The 25,724-nt window shown below is 37.0% G+C and overlaps 1 protein-coding gene across 3 annotated transcripts in view; it reads left to right on the top strand.

The window, feature by feature from the left end:
• Positions 1–25,724, top strand: part of DDC (dopa decarboxylase) — a 63,129-nt gene that overhangs the window by 25,171 nt on the left and 12,234 nt on the right. For all 3 annotated transcript variants that reach the window (XM_071454828.1, XM_071454820.1, XM_071454811.1), the window contains 7 exons: positions 3,543–3,686; positions 9,955–10,021; positions 12,115–12,209; positions 14,014–14,081; positions 19,250–19,326; positions 23,085–23,104; positions 23,859–23,957. In XM_071454828.1, the coding sequence (XP_071310929.1) occupies positions 3,543–3,686; positions 9,955–10,021; positions 12,115–12,209; positions 14,014–14,081; positions 19,250–19,326; positions 23,085–23,104; positions 23,859–23,957 (570 nt within the window). The remainder of the gene's footprint in view (positions 1–3,542; positions 3,687–9,954; positions 10,022–12,114; positions 12,210–14,013; positions 14,082–19,249; positions 19,327–23,084; positions 23,105–23,858; positions 23,958–25,724) is intronic.

The following is a 25,724-nucleotide window of genomic DNA, read 5'->3' as shown; positions in this document are numbered from 1 at the left end:
ACAAAGAGATGGAGTGCACCCTCAGCAAATGTGGAGATGACACCGAGCTGAATGGTGCAGTTGACACACCTGAGGATGGGATGCCATCCAGATGGACCTGGACAAACTTGAAAATTGCTCCATGGGAATCTCATGAGGTTTAACAAGACCAAGTTCAAGGTGCAGCACCTGGACCAGGGCAGCCCCCAGTACCAACACGGGCTGGGGGATGAGCAGATGGAGAGCAGCCCTGTGAGAAGGACTTGGGAGTGCTGGTGGATGAGAGGCTGGACATGAGCTGGCAAAGTGTGTTTGCAGTTCAGAAAGCCAAACATGTCCTGGGCTGCATCCAAAGCAGCGTGGCCAGCAGAGCCAGGGAGGGGATTCTGCCCCTCTGCTCTGCTCTGGTGAGACCCCACTGCAGTGCTGCATCAGCTCTGGGGCCACAGCACAGGGGGACATGGACCTGTTGGAGCAATTACAGAGGATGGACATCAAGATGATCAGAGGAATGAAGCACCTCTTCTATGGGAAAAGGCTGAGAGAATTAGGATTGCTCAGCCTGGGGAAGGGAAGGCTTTGGGGTGACATAATTAAGACTTAAAGCCTGTATGAAGGACATGGGGGGACTTGTTACAAGAGCATGTACAGAACAAGGGGAAATGATTTTAAACTGTAAGTAGGGTATTATATTAAAGAAATTCTTTACTGTGGGAGTGGTGAGGCACTGGAACAGGTTGTCCATAGAAGTTGTGGATGTCCTACCTCTGGAGGTGTTCAAGGCCAGTATGTATGGGGTTCTGTGCAACCTGGTCTAGTAGAAAATGTCCCTGCCTGTGACAGTGGGACTTGCACCAGTTGATCTGTAAGGTTCCTTCCAATCCAGGCCATTCTATGATTCTGTGGTAAGTGAACTGGAATGTCATATGTGCTTTCACAATATAAAGGATAAATATCCAGATGTCAGTGTTAAACATCTTTATAAGAGCTTGTTTGAAGTAAATAAGGATAATTAAATAAGATATTAATTTCAGTCATGTTTAGTAAGTCTAGGATACCTTTTGTTACATCCAGTCTTCTATATCTATCTGTGCATACAGTATTTTCCTCCTACAAGCACATGTGCAAGCAAACATCCTCTCCCTATATTCATGCATGGGTACAGGTGCATGTATGCAGAAAAACCTAATGCATGAATAAAATCAAATCAGTCACAGTACTTGAAGAAGCGAAAACATTTTTTTTTTCTTTTAAAAAAGAAAACCTTTAAGATATCCATCTGCCAATCCAACTAAGAAATCTTGTAAGGAAACAGAAAACATAATCCTTGATTTCTGACTGTGAGTGGTATTTAGCAGACTGAGTTACACTAAATTCTCAGCAGGCCATGACTATGAGAGGCTTTTAATGTTAATGAAAACAAATTCTGCTCATGTGAGTTCTGCTGCTGACACTGTAATCCTACTGAAGGGCCATGCACTGTTGTTTCTCTTAATATGTGTGACATTTTCTTACCTACATGTCAATGAGACAGAAAAAACTCCTCTCTTAGTACTTACTGTTTATATTAAAGTAATATAGGATGTGCAGAGTAAAATGGCCAGGTTTCAGCCTTGCTTTGATTTACTACTAAGTGTATGTTAGAGAGCACTGTAGAAGTTGTTAACACCACACTTGCTCTTTGCTGGTGGGAAGAGGGATTACACTTGCATGGTAAGAAGATTGAAGACAAGAAAATATGAGAAAAGATAACTGCTTTCAAGAGGCACAAAGGATATTTATCCTTTCTTTTTGTTAGTTTGGGACCCTAAGGTCAGTATTGTACAGACCACCAGTCCCAGAGCTCTGACCAACCCAGTGATGCACAAAACCTTTTACTTGTTTTGACTTTTTTGTCCCATACAAGAGGCTGACCTGAAATGAGGACTGACAGGCCTTCCTGTCTACTGAAGGTCAGAGGATCTTATGTTTACAGAAGGATTTGCCTTAAGATACTGCTGACCTTTCCAAGCAGATCGTTGCCAAGCTCACCATTCCTTCTGCGTTAAGAACAAACCTGTGTGACTCATAGGCAATAATTCACAAAAGAAAGTTAAAGCCATTCTGTGAAAGGGAAAACCATTTACTGATGGAGCCCAACAATACCAGAATGCATCTGGAAAAGAATCTTGCTACAGTTTTTGAGTCTTGATGAAGCTATTTAGGGGTTCTGACTGGCTAACAACCTCAGTGCATTATTGTATTATTGTAGTTTGCTTATTTGCAATTCTAGTATAAATAAGTTCTAAAATACGTTTTTCATTGTACACTTGAATGAAGTATGATATTGCTATGCCACACGCCTCATTTTCCCCTTAAAAAGTTATACTTCAAGTTTAGGCTTCCTCATTTTCTCAAGCTGCTGCCTAATTGGTTACCAAGCACATTAAAAAGGGGCACTACTGAGATACAAATTGATGGTACATCTGACTTTAAAACATGTCATTCCAGAAATATGTTTAGCTGAAAGGCAAAAATTTTGTCTAGTCTAGTTCAACAAAATTCTGGATTGCTATTTTTGTGATTATATGCTAAATTGAAATAGAATTAATAAGCAGTCTTAGGCACTGGCAAGAATCAACAAGGAAGTTGTGAATGAGAATAGTCATGATATAAAAAGGTGAGGCATTTTCCTCTTTCAAATTAATGATGATTAATGAAATTATAGAGGGTAAAATAGCTTTTCTGTTTGTTTGTTTTAATCACACTTTAAAGGAGATTATTTTGTGGCTAATGTACCTCTCGTTGTCCATGGAGTTTTTATTCCTGTTATTATTCTATTGTACTTCACAAATTTATGAGAATTTCTTAGTGATAACTTCGTTTTTATTAACAGAGATGTGATTTATTTTCTAAAACAATATTATTTCAGGGGAATTAAATTGAAGTGTTGTAAATAATGAAGAGTTGTAAACACATATTGGGAATGATCCTTACTTCCCTAAAAAAGTGACTGAATGATTGAACCACAATGTAGTTAGTATGTAATCAGAAAAAAATGGTTGTGTAAGACAATATCTGTCTGTACCATACTGTGACATGTATAATTTTAGAGTTCAGAAAAGCTATACACCATAAAAAATATGCTAGCAAGCACCTGAATCATTGTCAGACAAGAGGATTATCTGCACATCTTTTGATAGATCTAGAGCCGAATCCTGAAGCTCTACATCCATCCTACCATGTAAATTAAAGCTCTCACTAAGGTTAATGGAACTCTTGTCTAATGGGATCATAGCAATGGTCTCAAGGGTATGTCAGGGTTGCTATTAGTTTATTTTGTGTATGTGTGTATTTATGTATATGTATATATATATATATATATATATATATATATATATATGTCTGTCCATCTACCTATAGGAAAGGAGGAGAAGTATGTATCTATTACATATGATCAACAGTTCTAGGATCTCAAGTATGCTTTACTTGAAAGGACTTACTTTTTTAGTTTGTAAATTCAAATGAACTTCTTACATTCCAGTAAAAGGTATTGGTCTTAAAACTTGCCCGTTTCCTTGTAGGCTCATTCCTCTGTGGAAAGGGCTGCATTAATTGGTGCTGTGAAGATTAAAAATGTTCCTTCAGATGACACATTTAGTGTTTGTGGTTCAGCCTTGAAGAAAGTTCTGGATGAAGACAAAGCTGCTGGTCTTATACCTTTCTTTGTGAGTACTGGGTTTTAACAAATCAGTGGATTTAATGCTTCTGATAAGATGCTTTTGACATGAATAGATGGTCTCATCCCTAACAGAGGCACTGGTAGGCAGCTGGACTAGAATACTAGGAGAGGTTCCACGAGTGTTTTTCACATACCTTTTTGTGCAGGAGGAGAAAATTTGAGCAGCTGATTGCACTTCTCAGCAAAATGATATTTGGGGTCAATTTCAATTTTGTAGTTACATGTAGCCCTGCAGTGTTATAATGTCCTAATTCCTGAATTCTGAACTGTTTACCTTTATTTTTCAGGTTCCAACTTACTTACAAATAAAACAAGTGTAAAAGCAATAAATTAAATGATGCTATCTCAAGCTCAAGTGTCTTCAAGAAACAATAGTTTCCTCTTGATAGTACTTTAGCAAAAAAATGAACCTCCATAATATACCCCAAAATATCATCAAGATCAGATGCAGTCAGGTGCTTGTGAGTATGTAAATAATCTCTAAGAAGTGAGCTATAGAGAATGCAGCTGTGGAAACTTTAGATGTCACCATTTCTTGTTACCTGTCCACTTTTTTTTTTCTCCAGAAATTCCTGCTTTCACAGCAGGACAGCAAAGGCAAATATAGTTATGTATCAGTATCTTAAGCTCATAATCCCCCAAGTTTTGACATAGAGCATTGTTAGACTAGCTAAAATACTAAAGTTTGGTTCTACCATAAGTACCTGATCAAAAAGAAAAATTGCTTATTCATCAGATCTGCTCCTCCTGCCAGTTCAGAATACTATGTTATTACTTCAAGTTAAAACAAGATTTTGCCATTTGTTTTTTTCCTATGAAGTAAGTAACTTCTGTTGTGGTTTTGTACACCACCAAAAAAAATCTTTGCTTATTTCCAAGCATTATGCTCTACTAAACTTGATAAGGACCACAGGCTATATAGATTTATTAAGGGGTATAACATGCTGCAGAGAATATGTTTTTACTGGCCTCCACTGAAGAAAAAATCCTCACACAGCTAATTTAGAAACTGAGAACTTCAGAAATGGGATTTTTTTAAGAGATTCAAAAATAAGTCACTTTTTTCACAAAAAAGTCATGTCCAACAATGGTTGTTTCTTTTCTTTCATGTTGTAACATTTTGAAAAGGGATAATGTGACTTAAATTTGTATGAACTGTTTTCAGAAGAATTAGAAGATTAAGCTTGCTTATACTCATGGATTAGTGCCAAATGGGACAAAGAAGCTTATATTTCACCAGGCTCTTTTGAAAATATAATCTTTTTACTCTTCTTGTTATTAGCCTTTAGAGAATGTTTTTATGTAATATGAGGATGACTAGAATGAGAAGTGGTTTTCATATGTGCAGAGCACTGCTAATTTCTAGGGTGCCTAGAACTAGCGAGTCCTTAGGATGACCAAGCACATCCTGTCAATTGCTTTATAATATAACTGAGAAAAAAGCATTTCTAGGGATTCCAAAAAGAACTTTTTCTGTGGGACACACCTATTGAGGTGAAGAACAAGCCACAAGACCTGTTTTATTTCTCTGTGTTATGATCCCAGCTCATAATACCTTACACAGTATCCTGTTTCTATATCTTACTGTTAATTTTAAATAATTACAAGTACAGCAGGATATCACATCTTCATGAAGTAACTATAAATGTCTTTTTTCCTCGGCTTTCATCCATTAGCAAAAAAAAAATGCAACTTGCCCCTCATAAATATTCAGGCTTTATTAATTTTTCTATGCATACAAGAGAAAAAAAAATCTAATTTATTATTCAGTGACACATTTACAAAGGGTGATTTAACTGCTGTTTTTCTTCCTCTGTTTGTTTAGCTGTGCAGCTTTCAAAGACAGCAGAGGCTCTGCCTGAGTTAATACAGCCTGTATTGAGTCCTCCACTTATTTGTATACATAAAATACGTCAGCTTTAGCTTAGACTAGATCTCATTATCAGTATGGCTGGCCTCTTAACTCAAAAGGTGTGTTAATTCTCTGTCATGCTGAGCAGCAGCCCATGCACTGTATTAGTGCTCCCTTTTTTGGCTTGCAGATTTCAAAAGCCTTTCCATTTCTTTTGTTCTTGAGTAATTTGGTGCTGTTGTATTTTGTTCTGGCGACAAAGATATGCACATTGCCAAGGAAACACCTTAGCCACTTGATTCCTTGTCTCCCTGTATTCACTGATCCTTCACTAAGGGGAGTGATTCAACATCAAAGCAACAAGTTTGATGGAAGAAATTCTGCCTGAAGAGACTTATGACAGCAGAGACATCATTCCTAATGAAGATGTCTTGTTTGCATCCAAGCTGCTACAGTCTCTCTTAGAAGCATGAAAAGGTTTTGTAAGGGATTAAAAAGAAAACACAAGTAAATTGCAATGCCTTATAGGCAGGTTCCTCCTCTTAATGAATAAATGAAGAATCATTATACTGAACTTGATAGCAGTGCTTTCCCTGTAAAGGTGAGTGTAGAATCAGGGTCAGGTTTGCTTGATGTGAAACAGGTTCTGTCATTACAGCAATCTGTTAACAAAAGGTTTGCTTTTCACATACATAGGATTTGGCAGTCAGCCTTTTTGGGGGAGAGGCATTGTCTTTATAAGGAACCTTTGCATTCCTACCCACCATCAATGTCCTGTAGGACTAGTAATGTGTATATAATTTTGTTCAGTGAAAGCTTTTGCCGCTAGGGTACCCTGATCTCTACTTTTGTTTTCTTTCTTTTATTTCTGAGTTCAGACTTGTGTTAATTCGTCTCTTTCAAAATACTTTTGCAGAAACTGAAACAGAGATATTTTCATATAGTAAAGCAAGCAGACTCTGCAAAACAGAGCACTTAACCATGTCAGGTGTTGAGGCACTAAAGTAGCCACAGTTTACTGAGGAGCCATTTCCCAGCACAGATGATGTGCAGCCCTTCATCTGGCCCCGAGTGAAGGGGGAGCTTTAAAACACATTCTTAAATTACATCCATTTCATTAACTGTAAACACACACTGGTGGTTAAACCTGTGTGTAAATGCCTCTCTCACTTGGGCCCTGTGCTCCCAGCTTGACACAGGCCTCTGTGTTGGCAGAATGCTGGCTGGGATGCTCAAAAATGAAGGCCACTAAGTTATGCACTCCTAAATTCAGATAGAGTGCCCACTGCTTAGGTGCCTAGCTCACCTAAACGTGTGTAGGTGGCCTGTGAGCTTTGTGCTGTCTTTCATAAGTCAGCACTGACAGATTGCAGCTGGCATATACAATGTACAATATACTTCAATGACCTCAACAAATATAGAGCTGCTACAACACAATTGTCTGCTGCCCAGCATGAAATGTCTCTGATTTTAGATGAAATGACTCTTCTGAACGTGATCCACAGGATATTAAGAAGCAGGTTTTTTGTATCCAGACTCACTCAGGAAACAATAAATCAGAATCAGACTGACAGAAGAGCCATCTTTTCAGTAGAACAGTTAGATCCTGACCACAGATTTCCATTTGGAAGAAACATTCTTCAGACACATACAGATGTCTAGGGTGATGTTTCTTAACCCACAGTTTGTGAATGATTGCTGTTCTGTAAAATAGTGAATGGTGGTTTAGAGAACTGTTGCAGTTTTCTTCAGGCCACAGACATTCTCATGAGTGCAAGCTGGCAAGAACTGAATTGGAGAAAATAAAAACAATATGCGAACATTGAAAGTTCTGCCTCATTTTAGTTATTTGTAAATGAAAAGCTTGGTGGTGGAACCATGCAAAATGTGTCCACATCTTTTCAATAGCTGTATGAGGTCTTCCAGTTGAAAAGGTTGAGAGTAATTGCTCTCAGGAATTACAAAGGTGCATGTGTGTTTCCTGACATAGCTCTCCATTTCAGGAAAGTAATACATGAGATGACTGAGTTAAGCATTTTAGCTGCTTTGTATTCACAACCGAGGGCTGAGTCAAATTTGAAGTGCACAACCTGAAAAGGAAAAGGCCTGCAGGCTATACTGAGCCATCAGTCCCATTTCTGTGATGCAGTCTGTCCCCTGCCCTTTGCACAAATGTGATTTTTCTGGTGTTATACAGGCTACAAATTGAGTTAGATTCATTCTGTAGTACTGAGTCGGGGTAATGAGAGTCCTGACAAGGGCAGATGCTGTCAGCCTAAGTGGTTTCTGAGAATTAAAGAAAGTAGCTTTGAGGCTTAGACACCTGCAGAGAGGAAAATAAAATTATTTTAGAAATTGAGGTATACTTTACAGAATAAACCATTATTTAAACAACTAAGCATATGTTTGAACTCATATAATCTCTCACTGAAAAAAACATACTTCTTATCCTGATTGGGAGAATACTTTAACTGGAGTACAAAACTAATAACAATAATGTATAACTTTTTGTTATGAAATTTCCATCATTATTTTAACTGCTGGACTAACCAAGGCAATTTCACTCTGATCTTGTCAGAAAATTCATACCATATTACCATAAAATATATGTGTAAAAGCAGAGTTAAGTCTATAGTGCACTCTTTTTATTTATTTCCTAATATATGCATATTCCTTATGCATATTAAAAAACTGGCATTTTCATTATGGTATCCTCCATTGTGATAAATATATTTTCACTCCATACATATGTGCCTTCTTAGGAAAAATTGAGACCAAAATTTTTCCTGCTATTTAAAAAAATAGCCTGCAATCTTTTCAAAGCAGCCTCTCTAAGTGGGTGATTAGTCTTCCAGAGAACTCTTAAATGTGCCTCAAGGCACTTCAGTTTTCTGTTCTTCTGTGTCTCAGGAATAGGGCCCAGTATAGATAAAGATGAGATTATCTTGAAGGAAAAATATATTAGCTTATGATTTTACTAAGTATCTACCTACAATTACTTCTCATTTTCAGAACTGTATTTGTTCCAAACTCCGGTTCTTAGCAGCTTAGTATAGAAAAAATACTGAATTGTGCCTTTTTTATTTTAATAATTTCTTCTTTCAAGTTTTTCTGGGACAGAATGTTCATATCTTGAAAAGTCCACTGGATGGACAAGTATCATTTAGGTTTTCCTTTCTCTTCTTATTGGTCTCATCAGGAATTTGCTAAGGGACACATACACACAGAAAAATGTGTCTAGTTCCAGATATATAGGGAAAAACAGTAGGAACAAAATATGTTGCTTGACAGTGTACTTGGCACAGAAGGTAACCAGAAATACTAAAATAAAAAAAGCAAAATTCTGGGTTTGGCATTTTTATAATCATGTCCTAGCTGTACTGTAGTTTATGTGTGACCTTGGATAAATTATCTAACTATTTTTTATTTCAATACTCTGACTATAACACAGCATACTTTATTTGCCTATTTAAACTGTAAAGTGTCTTTTATTATGTAAAAAATCTAGTAAATTACAAAAACCATACTCAGCCTTTTAGTGCTTTCAGAAATAAGACAGGGTGTTTAAAACATAAGTGTAGCAATGAAAAATAATGTCGGTTTATATGGCCTTGGTAGCTGGGGGTTTTTGATTAAAATTCTACCTGCATATTCCAAATAAATTACAATAGTTCATTTTCACCTAGTTATATTCTCTTCCTACTGTGAAACTTTAGCATTTATGTTGCCTCTGCTTTTGGCCCACTGGTCACACAGAAGGATACATTAAATGAGACATGAACAGAACAAAGGAAGAACTGTTCCAGTGTTTTTGGATGAATCTGGGAGAAGAAGTTTCTCTGTGAAAAAGTCTTGCAAGCCAAGTAGAGAACATATGCTGCTAGTGAACAGGTTCCAGGTTGCAGATCTCTTGAGCATAAACTGGTTACAAATCTCTGTTGCAGTGGCTCTGATCAAGACAGCAACATTTGTCAATCTATTCTGTCAATAATAATTCCAGCACCTTTAAATTGCCCAAGTTTAGAACTTGCTTATGTACCATGAACTGCAAATCATTTTGATGGGATTTGCATATGTTAAGGTAGTATTGAGGCATACAATAAGCATGTGGAACTTACAGAAAATACATAAAATATAGCATCAGCACAGCACTGTGCCTATATTACAGTACTTATCACTCAGTTTTTTATAAACATTTTATTTTATGCATCTGCTTCAATGGACTGTTATGGGAGCTTTGAAAAAAACCAACCCACAGTCTTAAAAGTTCTACTAAGGGACTACAATTTTTTTTGTTCTATAATGTCTTGTATTTTTGTTTATTGCTGCCTTTGCAGACTGTTTTTCTCCTTTGGTAATTTTCTATGCTGTAACACTTTTTTTTTTTTTTTTGGCTCTGCAGTTCTGTGCAACACTTGGAACCACCTCTTGCTGCTCCTTTGACAAACTGTTAGAACTGGGTCCTATTTGTAAGTCTTTGCTGCTTCTTTCTAAAATTTCAGATACCAGTTTAAGCCATGCTGAGTCATTTCCAGGACATCATGCTGTGTCAGTGTCCAAATACAATAAAGCTACTTATAGATGAGACCTTCAGTTACAGTTTTATTTCTAATATTAGGTCAAGCAGCAAATGTGCATTCTCAAGCTGTTAAATGGTTAGAGGACATTGCCTTAAGGGTTTCTTTTCTGGGGGTGGGACATATTTTGGAATACTTAAGAATTACTGTAAGGGCCTCAGTTTGTAACATACTTCTTCAAGCCCTTCTGCCCTGCAAGGGCATCTAGAATGCTGAATATCAGGGAAAAGCTGAACTCTTAATTCTGCTCTGCACCAAGTGTTTTGTTTCTGCCTGGTTCTAATAACTATAAAAGGTAGGGAAATATGCACCAAAAATCCCCATCTATTCTTAATCCTTGCTCTCCCCTTCCCAATTTCCTTCATCTTCCAAGAAAATAGGACAAATGCCAGTGTGTTTAATACAGTGATGGAGTCATGGACTCTTCATAAGTGTTTCTTTCTGTGCTACGGTTTGTTGTGTCAAGCTTTGATCTGCAGCAGGGCTTGGTCAAATCCCATGTTTGCTGGCTGATGAACTTGTTACCAAAGCACACCATATCTCTTCAAACGAGAACAGGAAATCCATAGCTGTAAGCCACTGGAAGCAACTTCATAGAAACACAGCTTGATTTGAGGTCCTCTTAATTTATTCAGGGGCTTGTGTGGTGGTCATTTGCTCTGTGAGGTTTGCTGCCTTTCACCACAAGACCCAGTGACTCGGTTTCTCACAGTCCTCCTTTTTAAACAGGTTTCTAGGAGTTTCTTAGCAGCTACAGATTATTTTGCTGTTTGTGTTATTCCTAAAGACCTACTAAAATAGTGACACCAATATATTTAGGTGTAGCAATAATCACGTGTTTCACTTCAGTGATTCCCTGCTTGTGTAGCAGAGCCAAAAGGATGGCATACCAGTGAAGTCAGAAATCTCATGCTAGCTTTTCTGCTTAATCTTATCCTTAGCACACATGAGCAGCAGTCCTGCTGCTGTGATATGAAGGCAGTGTCTCAAACCAAGTATATTTAAAATTGATAATCAGTTAAAATTTCAACATGCTTTAAAACAATCCTAGTTGTGGATGTTGTGAATAATATTTTATTGGCTTTGCCAGAAATTCATGCAAAAAGAAAATTTAGTTCACAATAAAGCAAATTTCAGCATGAACTTGGTGCCAGACTGCAGATCTCAGTGGATGTACCTCTGTATGTGGAAGTAACCATCAGAATTATTGCATGACCAGTGTAATGTGGGCTTCAGCCATCAACTGATAGACCATAATTGTTACTGAATGCATTAAAACAGTGTTCTCTCGTAGAGTGTGATTACTTAATTACAGAGTATATGTGAGCTGCTCATATGCCAAAATATTTCTGCAGAAACCATTCAGTGACTAATCAAAAGTAGCACTTTCTCAGCATTTCAGTGCTTGCTTTTGCCTAAGTGTCTCCATCCTTGAAATAAGTAGTTTGCTGCACAAGTTCAAAAGCATGTGCATGCACATTTATCAATATGTACAAAATACTGTTTAGAAATGTGTTTGTGAATCATGAGTTAGAAGTAGGGAGCACAGGTAATATTCTATCTGCTCCTGCTAAAGCAGTTTTATTAGCATAGAAATGATAGCTAAATCTCTATATACATTTTTTGAAAGTGTATTTTATAATGGTTCTTAAATTAAAACCACAAAACAATTTATGTTGGTTAATTTTAGTAAGATAAACCTAGAGATGATGATCCTTATGGGTCCTTTCCAATATGGGATATTCTATGATTCTATGCTTCTGTAACTTTTTTCCAGTAGAATTGGGAAGGAAAAATAATACGTTATATATAGAATTTATATATTAATGAAAACCCAGATGGTGGAAACATTTAATCTCTTAATTTAATTTTAAATTGGGAAAATAATACCGTCAAAGAGAAATCTCTCAGGCACTTGGTTTCATGCAAAATAATTGGACTTTTTAATCAGCTGTTTAATTTATTTCCTTCAATTATTTTTTTAGGTAATAAGGAAAATATCTGGATGCATATTGATGCAGCCTATGCGGGAAGTGCTTTCATCTGCCCTGAATTCAGGCATCTTTTAAATGGAGTGGAGGTGAATGAGTATTTGTTCTCTAGCAGCCTGCTGAAACCTTGCTCTTTTATAGGATTTGTATGTTTTTGATGCAGCCAAGATTAATGGCTCTTCCAGAATCTCTGAGTAAGCTGCACCTCAGTTTGTACTACAAATCCCTGTACATTCGATTGCATTACTTAAATTTGTCAATTTTTAATGCTTCATACGGGGACTATGCGAGTACCCCTCTATAAGAAGTTTGTCATTCAGAATAACAAGTAGTACTGAATCAACAAATAAAAAAGAGGAACTTTTCCCCAAATATCGCTAAATACATATTTGCAGCATCCTACATTACACAAAAATGAGGGGAAAAAAAATTTGACAAATTAATGAGCTCATTATGTCTGGTTTTCTTCTTACATCCTGAAATTCATATACTATAGAGCCAGTAGCTCTATCTCAAACAGACAAGGTTTAATAACCAAGAGACCTGAATGAAATATTCCCCTAACAGCACTGCTGTTCCTTTTCCGCTGCCTTGCTGAGCTGCTTGGCATTCAGTTGCTTAGATAAGAGTACTTCAATTTCCTGCTGCTCCCCTCAGTCAGATAAGTCCTTGTCTTCCACGCCAGTGGAGAAAATATTACTGTTTGGTAAAGCCAGAAGTTTAAACACAGCACTGATAGGCAGCAAGTAATGAAGAAGAGGAGGGAAAACCCCCTCACAAATAAAGCATTTCTTTTTGTCTCTTTTTTATCAGCAAATGAAGCTTGTTGTAATTTCCTGTGGGGGAATATTTTTTAAATTATTGTTATTGGTTCCTGAAGGAAATGAAACAGCATCCCTTGTCTGGGCCAGCATTTGTCATAAGATAAATATTTGACAACCATGAATAGGTTTCTTACTTTACAAAGTACAGGGTGATAGCTAGCTAGATGGATAGATAGATGGACAGAGGGACAGGCAGATCATCTTCTCTTATTAGAGCATTTGTTAATTGTTTACAGGTGACAGGGAAGGTTATGAGAAGCAAATGAGAACAGAAAACTGCAATATGGAAAAGTCAGACCTTGGTGCTGCCAGGTCCCTATCCCCAGGTTTTTAAGGCTGGTGCCTTCTGCCTTTCTTAAAACAGAAAACATGGATGAAACCTTTCCAAAATCTTTACCTGCCTGGGTTTCTTCTGATGCTCCACCTGAACATGTCAAGTAAACTAGGCCTGGCACATGGTGTATAAATAATTATTTATTGCAAGTGCTTACTTTTTGGTGGTTTTTCTTTTGATTTAGATGAAACAAAAATTTCTACTGAAAGAAAAGACCCTGTCAAAATGAAAAAAAAATTTCCTAGTCAGTTGTAATTTTTTGAAGGAATATGATGTGCAGATTCTGAATTACATATATAATTTCTTACTATATATGAATTTTGTATGTATTAATTTCATATCCTTGGAAGTAGAAAGCATAGGGATTTGTTATTGGAAAATGTGATATGAATGCCAGTGAATGTTTCTGAGTATGCAGATTTATCTATATAATTAATTAAGATCACAATAAGATACACACTTTTCCATAACATTTGTAGCAAGAAAGTATAATTGTAAAAAAATGCTCAAAATGTTGATAATACCACTAGCCTAACTCTATACCCAATGTGAACTCCACTCCCAAAATAAATGAAGATTTAACTCCAACAGTTACTAAATAAGGTGACATCAATATGAACATTATAAAGACCTGATTCAGGAATTGATTTATAATTATACAAACAATTTGACAAAGTCATATCATTATCACATGATTTCTCTTTTGTAATTCTGTTTTTATTTATCCATTCTCAGTTTGCAGATTCGTTTAACTTTAATCCTCACAAATGGCTCCTAGTGAATTTTGACTGCTCTGCAATGTGGTAAGTATTTCAGTAAAGGGAAACATTACAAGAAACAAAAATGAGGTTTTATTAGTCTTTCTTTCTAGGAGTAGACATTTCTTTATATTTTTCAACTGAAATGAGAAGAACTGCATAGCTTTAAATCTTATAAATTATTTACAGATTTCAGACTATCACTTAATCCAAATTTCAAAAACACAAAGTTCTGAAAGAGACCTGAGCTCTGTATTGTGTTCCAAAAAGAGAGAGGAAGTCCCCAAAAATTCTGAAGATTTATACTTGCTCCATTTTGGGACTGTTTAAAACATGAATAAAAAACCTCTTTTTAAGCATATCAGTGCAATGAACATCATGCTAAACAGGTTGCTTTTTTCTTTCTTCCTTTTCTTTTCCATAACATTTCTTTTGGTTTGATTCTTTTAAAAGCCGTTCTAAAAATGTTGAAGATTTGGCTGATGAAAAGCAGCTGATTTCAAAAAGGCCTATTTATGCAATTTTGTACTGACTTTCAATTTTCCCAGATGACAGCCCAGACATTTTGAGATTAAATGATGCTGAAATAGAAACCCATAGACATACTTTCAAACAAAGCAAAGTATCATGGCAGTAATAATAGCATGGGCTTGTTAAAAAGATTCCACAGATGATCCGATTTTGTCCCGAACAAAATGATTACCAGTGTCACAATTAATGATACTTGTTAGCAAAACAGCTATTCAACAAATGCAGACTATTTATCAAAATAAATGAAAACATTAATTTCAGTTGTAAAAGAACAAAATTTGCAAAAGAGAAAAAAAGAAGACTCCAAACATCACGCAGAAATAGGTCACCTTATTTAAAAGAGGAATTAATGTAAGACAGTGATCACTCAGTTGCTTTTGGTTAACCTTCATCTCTTTTAATTTCCCTGGCAAAGTTGACTTTTCAGGTAATATATTATGGTTTTTACTTTAATATTTCAGCTGATGTAGGCATTTTGAATCTTCCTACACATTGTGGTTTTTTTTTCCTTACGGTAGATGGCTTACATTTTGACCCTAATTCATCAGTTGTGGCAGCACCCCATAACGTGCTGTGTCTCCGTATGTAAGGAAGTGGGAAGATGATGCAACAAACTCCTTTCCTAGTTCCTCCCATCTTTTTCTCATCACTCAAAGACATTGCTAAAAACACAGCCACTTGCAAATTAGACAATACACTGTCATTTTTTTTAATGTTTGTAGAACAATGAGGAACCACAGTCTAGTCCCTAACAATTCAGTTTCTCATTAATTCTGCTTTCCCTGAAAATGCTGTGGAACTATGTTAAAGGCATTTTATCTGGCTTCCCAGTAAAACAAGTTATATACAATCACACTGTGAGTTCCCATCTCAGGTGACTTTAGGTTATTCCTAGTAAAGCTTCGACTTTAGACTTAGGAAAATATTTTTTCTGCATTTTGTTTCTTGTTGGGTTTTTTTGTTTTTATTTTTAGATAAGAAATTGCATAAAGTGCTTGTTTTCATAGGTAGGAAGATTCCAGTAGAAGGACTCTGAAGAGACCTTGCAACATCTCCTTACTCAAAGTAAAAGTTTCACGACTATAGCCACTCAGGCTTCAAGTCAGCTAGGCATTTTTGTATAGGGGTTATTCACTTAACACAGAATAAATATACACTTAAGCTCTTTGGCTTGAAGCCAAGTCCCTTGTCCAGCTAATTCTAAGACCCACGTCCAAAATTCACTTGTCTTACCAACTGTAAAATTCCCTGAGGAGGTGAAAAGTAATAATAAAGGATGAAGGATGGTAAGAAAAAGTAACTGTGAAGAATACGTTCTCTTAGGATCCATGAAAAGTATTAAGTAAGATACTGTGGTAGTATGGAAAGAGGAGTTCAGTAAACACTGAACACCATTTCAGAACCAAAGTAATCTGAGCATCCATTGATGAGTAGACTTCAAAATAACTCAGACTCCTCAGCACTTTCCCCAATAAACATTGCATTTCTTTTCTCTGCTAGCTGATTAAAATAATCTACCCATTAGATCTGTGATGTAATTAGGTAACTTCTCAGTGCAATATGTGGCACTGATGTAGTTTCAGATTTGGAGACAATTTAATTATAAACATTTTGTAAAATATTCTCAGACTTCCTGATATACAGAAAAGAACAGTCTATTTCCTATAAAAAGGAATTTAATAAAGCCAGACCAAGAAGGGTATATTTTCTATACTCAAATATCAGAGTCCTTTAGAGACTTTCTTTTGAACCTACAGTCAGTTTTGCCTGACTTGTTTAAATGATGCTCTGGAATATTATAAAATAGGACTAAGTGTCTTCATTTAGGGAGAGTGAAAATAATAATCTTGCAAAGTCTTGGTATTTTTGACTTTTATTACCGTTTTCAGGGTTCAAGTGTTAACTTTTGATTGGGAAGTTTCTGTAACTGGAAGAAAGTGCTTACAGGAAATACTTATCTGTAGATCATAGAACACAGAATAGTTTGGGTTGAAATCTACTTCCAATCCCACTGTCATGGGCAGGGACATCTTCCACTGGCCCAAGTTGCTCAAAGCTCCATCCAGCCTGGTCTTGAAGAGTGCTTGAAGTGAAATTGTATTTCACTTGCCAACTCCAGCTGAACAAACTTGAACAATCTACTTGAACACAAACTGAAATTTTCCTGCTGGTTCATATGCACAAAATAGAGTGAGACAGTTAAAAGCTGCAGATGTGCAATTCAAGTAAGTCATTTCTCACAGATTTTCACTACTTATTTCACCAGGAGTTTTGTTGTGCATTTTGTATTATGAATACTTAATATGTGAATCTGTGCTACTTAGGCTAGGTCTTGGTCTATTAGCATAACCTCCAGCCTTAAAAAATTCGAGTTTACCAGCATAATTTGTGAAATACATATTCACAGGATCACAGATTCGTTAGGGTTGGAAGGGACTTCTGGAGATCATCTAGCCCTATGATTTTCCTCTGGAGAGGTAGTCAAGGAACATCTTTCAGGCTGGTGGATGCATGCCTCAGAGCCCCTTTAACAGAGAGCCACCCACTACAGTCACTGAACTTTTCTTTTTATAGTAACCACCACATGGCTCCTGATGTAGGCTCTCCTTGTTTGCCTTGCTCACAGACATCTTTAGACCTCCAAAGAATCATACCTGATTTTGCTCTGGATGTTGGAGGGTGGAGGCTGGTTGGAGCCCTGCTTTTTTTTGATCACCAGGGTCCAAGGTGTCTCAAGCTCAGTGCATCCCCTGGAGGTGGATGGTTCTGGAGCCACATATTTTTTGAGTCCCTCCACTACCACACAGCCTGTTATCTGTGTCTTGTAATGCAGCCATTTGACAACAGGTCATCCACCTGTGCACACCTTGTGCACGTACCAGCCTTTTCTCCAGAAGTATCTGGGTATCCATTGCAAGCTACCACCTGTACTGACATCTCCTTCCTTACCAGTTCCATCTGAGTGGCAGCATCAGACTTCTTAGGGGCTGCCTCACTCAACACACTGGGTTTGGCTCCAGGGTGGGGGGCCACCATTATGGCAGAGACCTTAAGCACTGAGCACTCTGGTCTGGACCTCCTTAGGACTTGCCTGAGGTGTGGACTGGCTTGCAGAATGCAGCAGCACCCTTCCTGCATTCCCTGCCTACAGAAACTTCCATGTCATTTTTGTGAGTTCTAAGTAAGATGTTGCCACAGAATAGTTACCCTTCCCATTGTTTAATACAGCATCTTACAGGAGAAGAAATAAAGCGCTCACAAAACATCTTAAGACATTGCTTGTAATTTGGATTAGCTGCATGGAGAATGAGCTACTGGAACACATATATATACACCAAAGTAATCAAATGCTTCAAATAAACTACATTAGAACAACTTAAAATCTGTTAAAAATATTTATCCTAATTAAACCTGTTTTAAATTATTGTTTTCTTCCTTTTGTCCACAGGACAGTTTTAGCAATAATTAGGTTGTTGATTGTTTTTATTTTATCTGAAAATCTGTTGCTATTTTTCATATGCATAAGTTTATTTATTTTCAGCTATGTACTTCCCATGAGGGCAAATACTTACCTGTTGGCCTTGGTACTTCCCTTACCATTAGAGAGATGAAGGCTTTTTGTTTGTTTGAATAAGATGTTTTATTACCCCAGTCTAGATGTGACTGAGACTGGGAGAATGTACTGGCCTGTGCATTTATACATACACACTAAAATATTGGTAATTGGATTTTTACTTAGAAATTTACAATTCTACATTAAACCATTAAAACATAGAAAAAAAGGTTTGGACTTTTGTCTTTTAGAGTATCCCTGCTTTGATATAATTTTTGCTTACTTTGTAATATATTTATAGGCATAATATAATGATGTAGCAGTCTTTCCCTTTTTGAATTATTGTTTCTTCTTCTGCCTCTATAAACCCCAACATTTGTGAAGGTGAGTCAGTCTTACTCAGCATGAACCATGAACCAGAAAACTCTTTTTATTAATCACTGACAAAACACAGTTTATTCTTTCTAATAGGGACACACTGGCTTTTGAACCTCAGTCCAGTCACACCACCCCTTAGCTGGCAATAGTAAGTTACACTTCTCAGTGTAACACTGTGCTGTAGAATGTCTGTCAGGAATTGTGTAGAGGATCCAGCTAATGGCAGGGTGGTGCAAGAGGGGAGCCAGAGTCAGAACTGGGGGCTTGTCCCTTCCAGTGGCTGCTCTTGCTGCTTCCACAGCAGCATGGAGAGACAGTGGCCAGCACCCCCAAAGCCTCAGCGCGGCTCTGTGCGATGTTCAGGAAGCAACAGCTCTTCCCACGCAGCTTTGTACTGCAGTAATTTCAAGACAACTTCTGTTGACTGCAAACATTAACATTGCCTCAGTTAGTCTCACATTCTGGTGTGAGTGTCTATCACCATAAAAAGATCCTCTATGTCTGTTTCTTGTCTGTTTTTAAATATGCAGTCGTGCAGTCATGCTGCCCGTTCCTGCTGAGCCTTACACTTAACTGCTTGTAAGTACAGTACTGATATGGCTGTGAAAAAGCACTGAAAATGGCACAGGCTGTGCTCAGGAAATATGCCAGTTTAAACACATTCAATTTGACTTCACTTCTTGTGGAAATTTAATCCCTTAAGTCTTTATTCTTAAATTTCTCAATTTGATTTCTTTCTTTTTTTATACAGGGTGAAAAAAAGATCAGATTTAATAGGTGCCTTTAAATTAGAACCTCTTTACCTGCAGCATCACCATCAGGAGTCTGGTAATTTTATAATTAAATGAGATTATTATTATTGTTTGCACTCTGATATTTAATGGGAATAAAAAAGGACTTAAGATGAAAACGGCAATTCCTAAACTACCCAAGTTGTTTAGGAGGCCGTTTCCATTTTCTGATCACTCTAGGGAGCTAAGCTCATTAAAGTGCAAATACTTGTCTAGTGAGATTTTAGTTAGTTAAAAGCAGTACAAGGAAAGTAATTTCATAAAGCATTATGCATTACTACTTTTGTATTGGGATTTCCCCAGTTGCAGACTTACCACTGATTGATTGCAGGAGTGTTGAGAAAATTCTCATTATCTTTTGGCTGTCAGATAAATGTATTATTGGGTGTTGTGTAACAAGTCCCCTAACCTGTCTTCCCCAACACATCTTTCCCCAGAATGATTTCAGGATCTGATTTAGTTTTAGAGTTTCTAAGGCCTGTGACTTTTTTTCTTAGTTATTCATGCAAGCTCTGATTCAAATTTTTCAGAAACACATGTGAAGAAAAAAACACTCCCAGAAACTACAAAGAAGGGGTGAACTGTGTTTGCTGTCTGTGCTCTGCTTTTGAGTGATAGCTTTCTGGGATATTATGCTGTAGCCCTCATGCTCTTACACTGGCTGTAGGCAAAGGCAGTAAGTGCAGACTATCTGTTTGGTACAAAATGCTCATGAAAGCTCTTTGCAAAATGCTCACAAAGAACTTAAAAATCTCAGGCTTTGTACAAAGCTCCTTAATGGATTAGTGATGGTCCTTGCACATACCTAGCAACTGCAGAGTGGTATTTCCCCTCCTGAAGCCCATTTTTACACATCTGGTTATTAACTGAATAATTATGAAGAAGGTCACTGCAGTGGAGAGTCAACATATGGTAGAAGTTCCCTCATAACTTTCTGAAGAGTGTGAATCATCTGTAGAAGGTCTTACCATATACTCAACCTCATAGTTTTCCTGGAAGTGCTGGTGCTGATCTGTGTTCAGAAGTATATCCTGCTATGGCTATGAACGCATTGATATTTAAATTAATACCATCCAGAATTCCACTATTCACTAAAAGATCCTAGGAAAAATGGATTCATGTGCCTTAATCCTGAACTGACATAAACCTTGCATTTTATTCCTTTCCTCCATTTCCAAGGAATGCAAACATAGAACAGTGCAATAAACAGGAACAAGCAGTAATTCTGGTGCTGATGTTCACCCTCTAAAGGCTCAAATTATTAAGAAAAAAATATATACTTTTTTTTTGCCTTTTCTAATGGAATATACAAGTTACAGCAAATACACTTAAGGCATTAGCTTTTACTTAACATACACATTAAAAATATTTATCTTCAGGTGAAAAAATTCCAGCCTAAACTAAAATGAAAATATGCTCTTGGGACAACTGATAGTGCTGATACAAGAACTTTTGGTCTTACCTGGGTTAAATAACACCTGAAGAAAACCAAACCTTTCTTAAAAACAGGTAGTTTCAGTAAGGCCACCTAGTCGACCTAAAAACTTTGTCACCCCCTTGGAGAAAGAGTATTTTAGCCTTCATCTTGCCTTCAGAAGTGGGATAGCATATTATATGATCTAACATACTGATTTCAAGGAGATAAACTGATTACTAGCAGTCTAGGGATGCCATGTTTTTTTCTATGCTCCAATCCCACGTGATATCAATTTTCTAAGGAGTTGGACAACACTTTCAAATGCAAATGCCTCTGGTTAAACTTCCAACCCACACTAACTCCTTCAATAAACATGGTCAAATTTGCTACATGAAGGTGCTGCAGTCCTCATTGACCCCTGTGTGATTTATGGGATGTCAGCACTCCTGAAAATACAACTTGCATACAAATACAAATTGAGGGTCTTGAGTTCTCAGTATTCTCAGGTCTGAGAATTCCTATCCTGGTTTACTAAGTAAATGAAGTGGTATTTCTGAATTCACTTATCTCTCACTCAAGAATTTAAATGAGCGGAAAAATATCTCTGTCCATGAGCAATTACTCTTATTAACCATATGGCAATTATATGTGTCCCCAAGGGGAGAGTCTTTATTTTGTCATTAATTATAATTTTATGTGATTTGCATCACCACACCAGAAAGATTATACTAGCTTGCCTGGCAACCCAGGATATAGGTCAAATCCTCATGGCAGTGCTAGAAGAGTGCAGCTTTATACTCTATTGTGAACACCACATACGCTCCCACAATGCAATTCGTCCTGGTTAAATACAGATGTAAGACTAAGGCTTGTAATCAAGGAATCAAGCACTAATCATTGATTACATTCTGCTTCACAGCTTGTGAAAGGCGTTGTTGTGGATCATTAGACATAGCCCCTTACAGGAGCGTAGGATTATTTATCTGTCACCAGTTGCTTTACTCTCTTTGCTACCAGTCTTGCAGCTATCAAACAGAAATGGCTGCTACAATGCAGATGAATGTGAATGTTGTCAATTTTCCTCGTTACCAAGCAGAGACAACCACATTCATTTCCAGAAGACCAGAAACAGGTTGATGATTGTTGGTTTTTTTGTGGATTTGAGGTATTTTACCACCTGGAAACCAACATAGTGACAGGTTAAAGAACCTAATGTCCTTCTGTTACAGGGAAAGAAGGACCATGTTTTTTCCTGTGTTTTGGCTGCAAATGAGAGAACATTGGCAAGAGAGCTTGTAACACAGAAAAAAGTTGTTTGGTTTTTTCCCCTAGAAAATATAAAGGCTGAAAATTATGTAAATGGCATATACTGGTCAAATTCAGAAGCTACAGTTCAACCTTCCAGTTAACATTTTAACAATTCCAGGGACATTTAGCATTTTCCCAAGGAATCCAAGTACATACTCTCCTATGAAGCTTATACTCCAATGCAGAGAAATAAAGCAGAATAAGTTAAGCAGATGCTTTCTAGAGAAGTGCTTTAAACATTACACCAGTTTAATGTCTCTTACTGGCTTAAAGCAAGTAACTGACTGTATTCAGGTTTACTTTACTGTGAAATCAGTTGAATTCCTTGATTCAAAGAAAAGGCAGGTGAATCCTGACACTGTGTGCTTACATAAAAGGACAGCTGATAATGCCCTCTGCTTGCCTTCCTGGACTACTTTGTGGCTTAGTCCATCTGTGTAAGGGACTTTCATTCCATCAAAAGAAAAAACCATAAAAAATTGCAGAATACTATTCTCCAAGCAGGAACATGTCAAATTCTGAGTCAATTTTTCAAATCACTTACTAGATATCCTGAAGAATTGGGAACAAATATATGCATGAGTAGAAAAGGTGGATTATTTTAAAGACTGTTACCAGTTCACTAGGGTAAAGGCAAAGCCATTTCACAGCAGAGAATGAGTTATGAGGTGAGTCTGGGGATTCTGCAAACTGTTTAACCAAAATTAATAATAGTTATTTTATCTACTGCTTGTTTTCCCTGCAGGAAGAAAAGAAACATAATATTTGATCTGTCATCTCCACAGTATCTGCAGTATACAGAAAGGAAAATAGTGTTTCTTCTGTAAACTGTTTGTTAGTGGCATATTTTGACTAGCTAAAGAACAAAGGTTATTGCAAGCACCTTCATTTAAGATGCCGCCAAGTACCCAGCTAGATATTTAGTGCTCCTGTTGACACTGATGATGCAGAGGTTTGCAGCAGATGTAAAGCATAGCTAAAATACAGCTTTTTCAATAACATTAGAATGACTGAAGTCCTTGGCTGTTGTGATGATGATGCAATGTGAACATTTTTTCTTTAATTTCCAGGTCTTGTAACAGACTATCGGGTAAGTACACATCAATGTAATAATTAATACTATTACTTGTATGTTCTTTTATTGTCCAGACTTTATTTTCCATTACTACCATAAAATTCCAAACTTTATGTTTCTTTACCAGAAGGATGCAGCTCACTAAATTTTTTAACAAACAGAAATTTGGGTGTTTTTTTTCTTTTTGAAAAAAAAAATGTTTAAAGGCAGAAATTGTCTTGCATGTGCAATACCTTTAGATTTAGGCAGTACAAAGAAATTTTCTAAAGTTGTGGGTTTGATGGTTTTTTGTTTTTCTTTTTGACATAGCGAATAACACTATTTTAAAAAAATTAAAAGCATCTCTATTTTAATCTTTTACCATGGAAACACTGTTGTTTTGAAATGGAAAATGTGCCTGTCTTTGTAGATGCTAGCCCCACAACTTTAAACAAGCCAATGTACATGAGTTTCTCAGATACTTGTTTTTCTAAAGCATTTGAGGAGAATTCAGGATGCACAAAGAAAATTTGATTTGCCTCATGACCCTTCTGTTCTGACTCCAACCTCCTTTGCCAATTTTAATTTGAAAATTTTGAGTATTAAATGGCATTAATAAACAGGGATTAATAAAGCAGGAATAGATATTTCTTCTATTATTTGATCCACCTCCAGCACCTGCCCATAGGATGTGGCAATGTGGGTCACTTCAAAACCATGGCAGAGCATACTTTGTGCTGTGTCACTGCAGTGGTGGCCTCTGACACGGGCTCTTCTCTCTGGGTTGCAGCACTGGCAAATCCCCCTGGGCAGGAGGTTCCGCTCCCTGAAGCTCTGGTTCGTGCTGAGGATGTACGGGGTCAAGGGGCTGCAGGAGCACATCCGCAAGGTGACTGGGAATTTCCTTCTTTGGTTCTATGGTGGGATGGCAAGGGAAAGTGAGCTGGCTGCCTGGCTGCTCTCCATGATTTCTGTACACATCAGAAAGCACAGGAAACAGTTTGGGGCAGCTAGTTCAACAAGGGTGCTGCTCATTTGCCCCATGTAAGGTCACCATTTTGTATCATGGCCGGAGCAAAGGTGCCATTCATTTTGTGCTCATCTTTAGGAAAGAAACATCTCAGAATTTGGATCTTCTACAGTATGGTACCACAGTTCCCTCTCAAATTAAGCCAGAGCACATAGATGGTTTTACACATGGATATTTTATTACTTCTTTATTTTATTAATATGCATGCATTGATAGGATTTTTTATTTTGATTAAGGAATACAGTGACTTATTTGGCATGTCTACCTCTGCTGTTGCTTTTTTTCCTGTCTAAAATATATTTTGTTAAAAAAAGAATGTGTACAATTTACAGTCTGTTGATACTGTTAGAAGTACTAAGTTTATTCTTGATGAAAAAAGGAGGGTTTTTTAATCACTAAAAAACACATGTGGTGCCCATCTAAATTATATATATACTTCCTCTGTAGCAGTAAAGTCAAATTCAAGCATACCTTTCCATCTTTATGGAGTTCAGGGAAACCTCTAGTGAGGGGAGATCCATGACTTGGCTCTAAATATTTACAAAAATATCCATTAGCTAAGGGCCTAGCCTAGCATACCAAATTCCTTGCAGACATACATTCCTTTCAGTTTTGGTACTAAACAGAAGAATTCCTAAGAAAAGCTTTGGAAGACTCATATCAGTTGCATGGCCTTTTGTCAGGCTGGTTTCCACAGGTCAGTATTTACAGTCAAAAAATTCCCTTTTTCCCTGTTTCCCACATATCTTCCTGCCTGTCCTGCCAAAAGCTGCTTGTCTTCATAGAATCATAGCTGAGGACCAAGCATTGATATTTTCTGTGACAATTCAGTTCAGGAAGGGTAAGCAAATGAATCTTTTCTTAAAGATATTGACTCCAAAGTAAAACCCTTGTATGTTTCCTCATTTGTAAGGGTGGTTCAGACAGCTAAGATTTCCAAGGGCTTCTTGAAATGAGTGTGTTTGGTTTATATTTCTAAGGACTAAATTTTTCTTCGTTACAGATATAAAAATAACTTATGAAAAGACAAGAGGGATAATTAGGTGAAGAATTTTTCTCACTGTATACATCTTGAAATTGGAACCATAAAATTAATTTCTCCTCTTACCTCCTTACCCACTCCTAATGAATGCTGGTTCAGTGGGTTCCAAAGCATCTTAAAATAAACCTAATTTGTATCTCCAGCAAGCCTCTGTTGAACTTAAATTTCAAAAAATAACTGCATTTCATTTGTTCCATAGCAGAATTTAAGGTATCTCTTGTGAGTTTTCAGATATTTTGATAAAATCGTATCACTAGCTGGAAAATAAAAATTAAAAATGTGTTTCTTATCTTGTATTTTTTCCCATCTTCTCAGAAATTATCACGAGCTCCAGGTAGATTGTGATGACTTTTCTTTTGGTAGAGTAGTAATGAAGTACCTAAACCAGCCTGACATTGGTTTAAATTTTCAAACCTATAGACAAGTTTCCAAATGAAAAAATAATTTGGAATTTAGCTTCACTTGTTAGCTGAATTTTAACATTGCTCATCCCCATGCCTGGCCTTGAGAAGCTGTTTTCTTTTAAACATGTTGTAGCATCTTGCAAATAACAGTTTTTATATTCCCACTGCCAGCCAAGGCAG

This window comes from Agelaius tricolor, unplaced genomic scaffold, assembly GCF_023055355.1.
Source record: "Agelaius tricolor isolate 1412-34295 unplaced genomic scaffold, bAgeTri1.0.p SCAF_2, whole genome shotgun sequence".
NCBI classification, from domain to species: domain Eukaryota; kingdom Metazoa; phylum Chordata; class Aves; order Passeriformes; family Icteridae; genus Agelaius; species Agelaius tricolor.
Note: the sequence above shows the minus strand (reverse complement) of the source record. Positions and strands in the feature narration are given on the sequence as shown.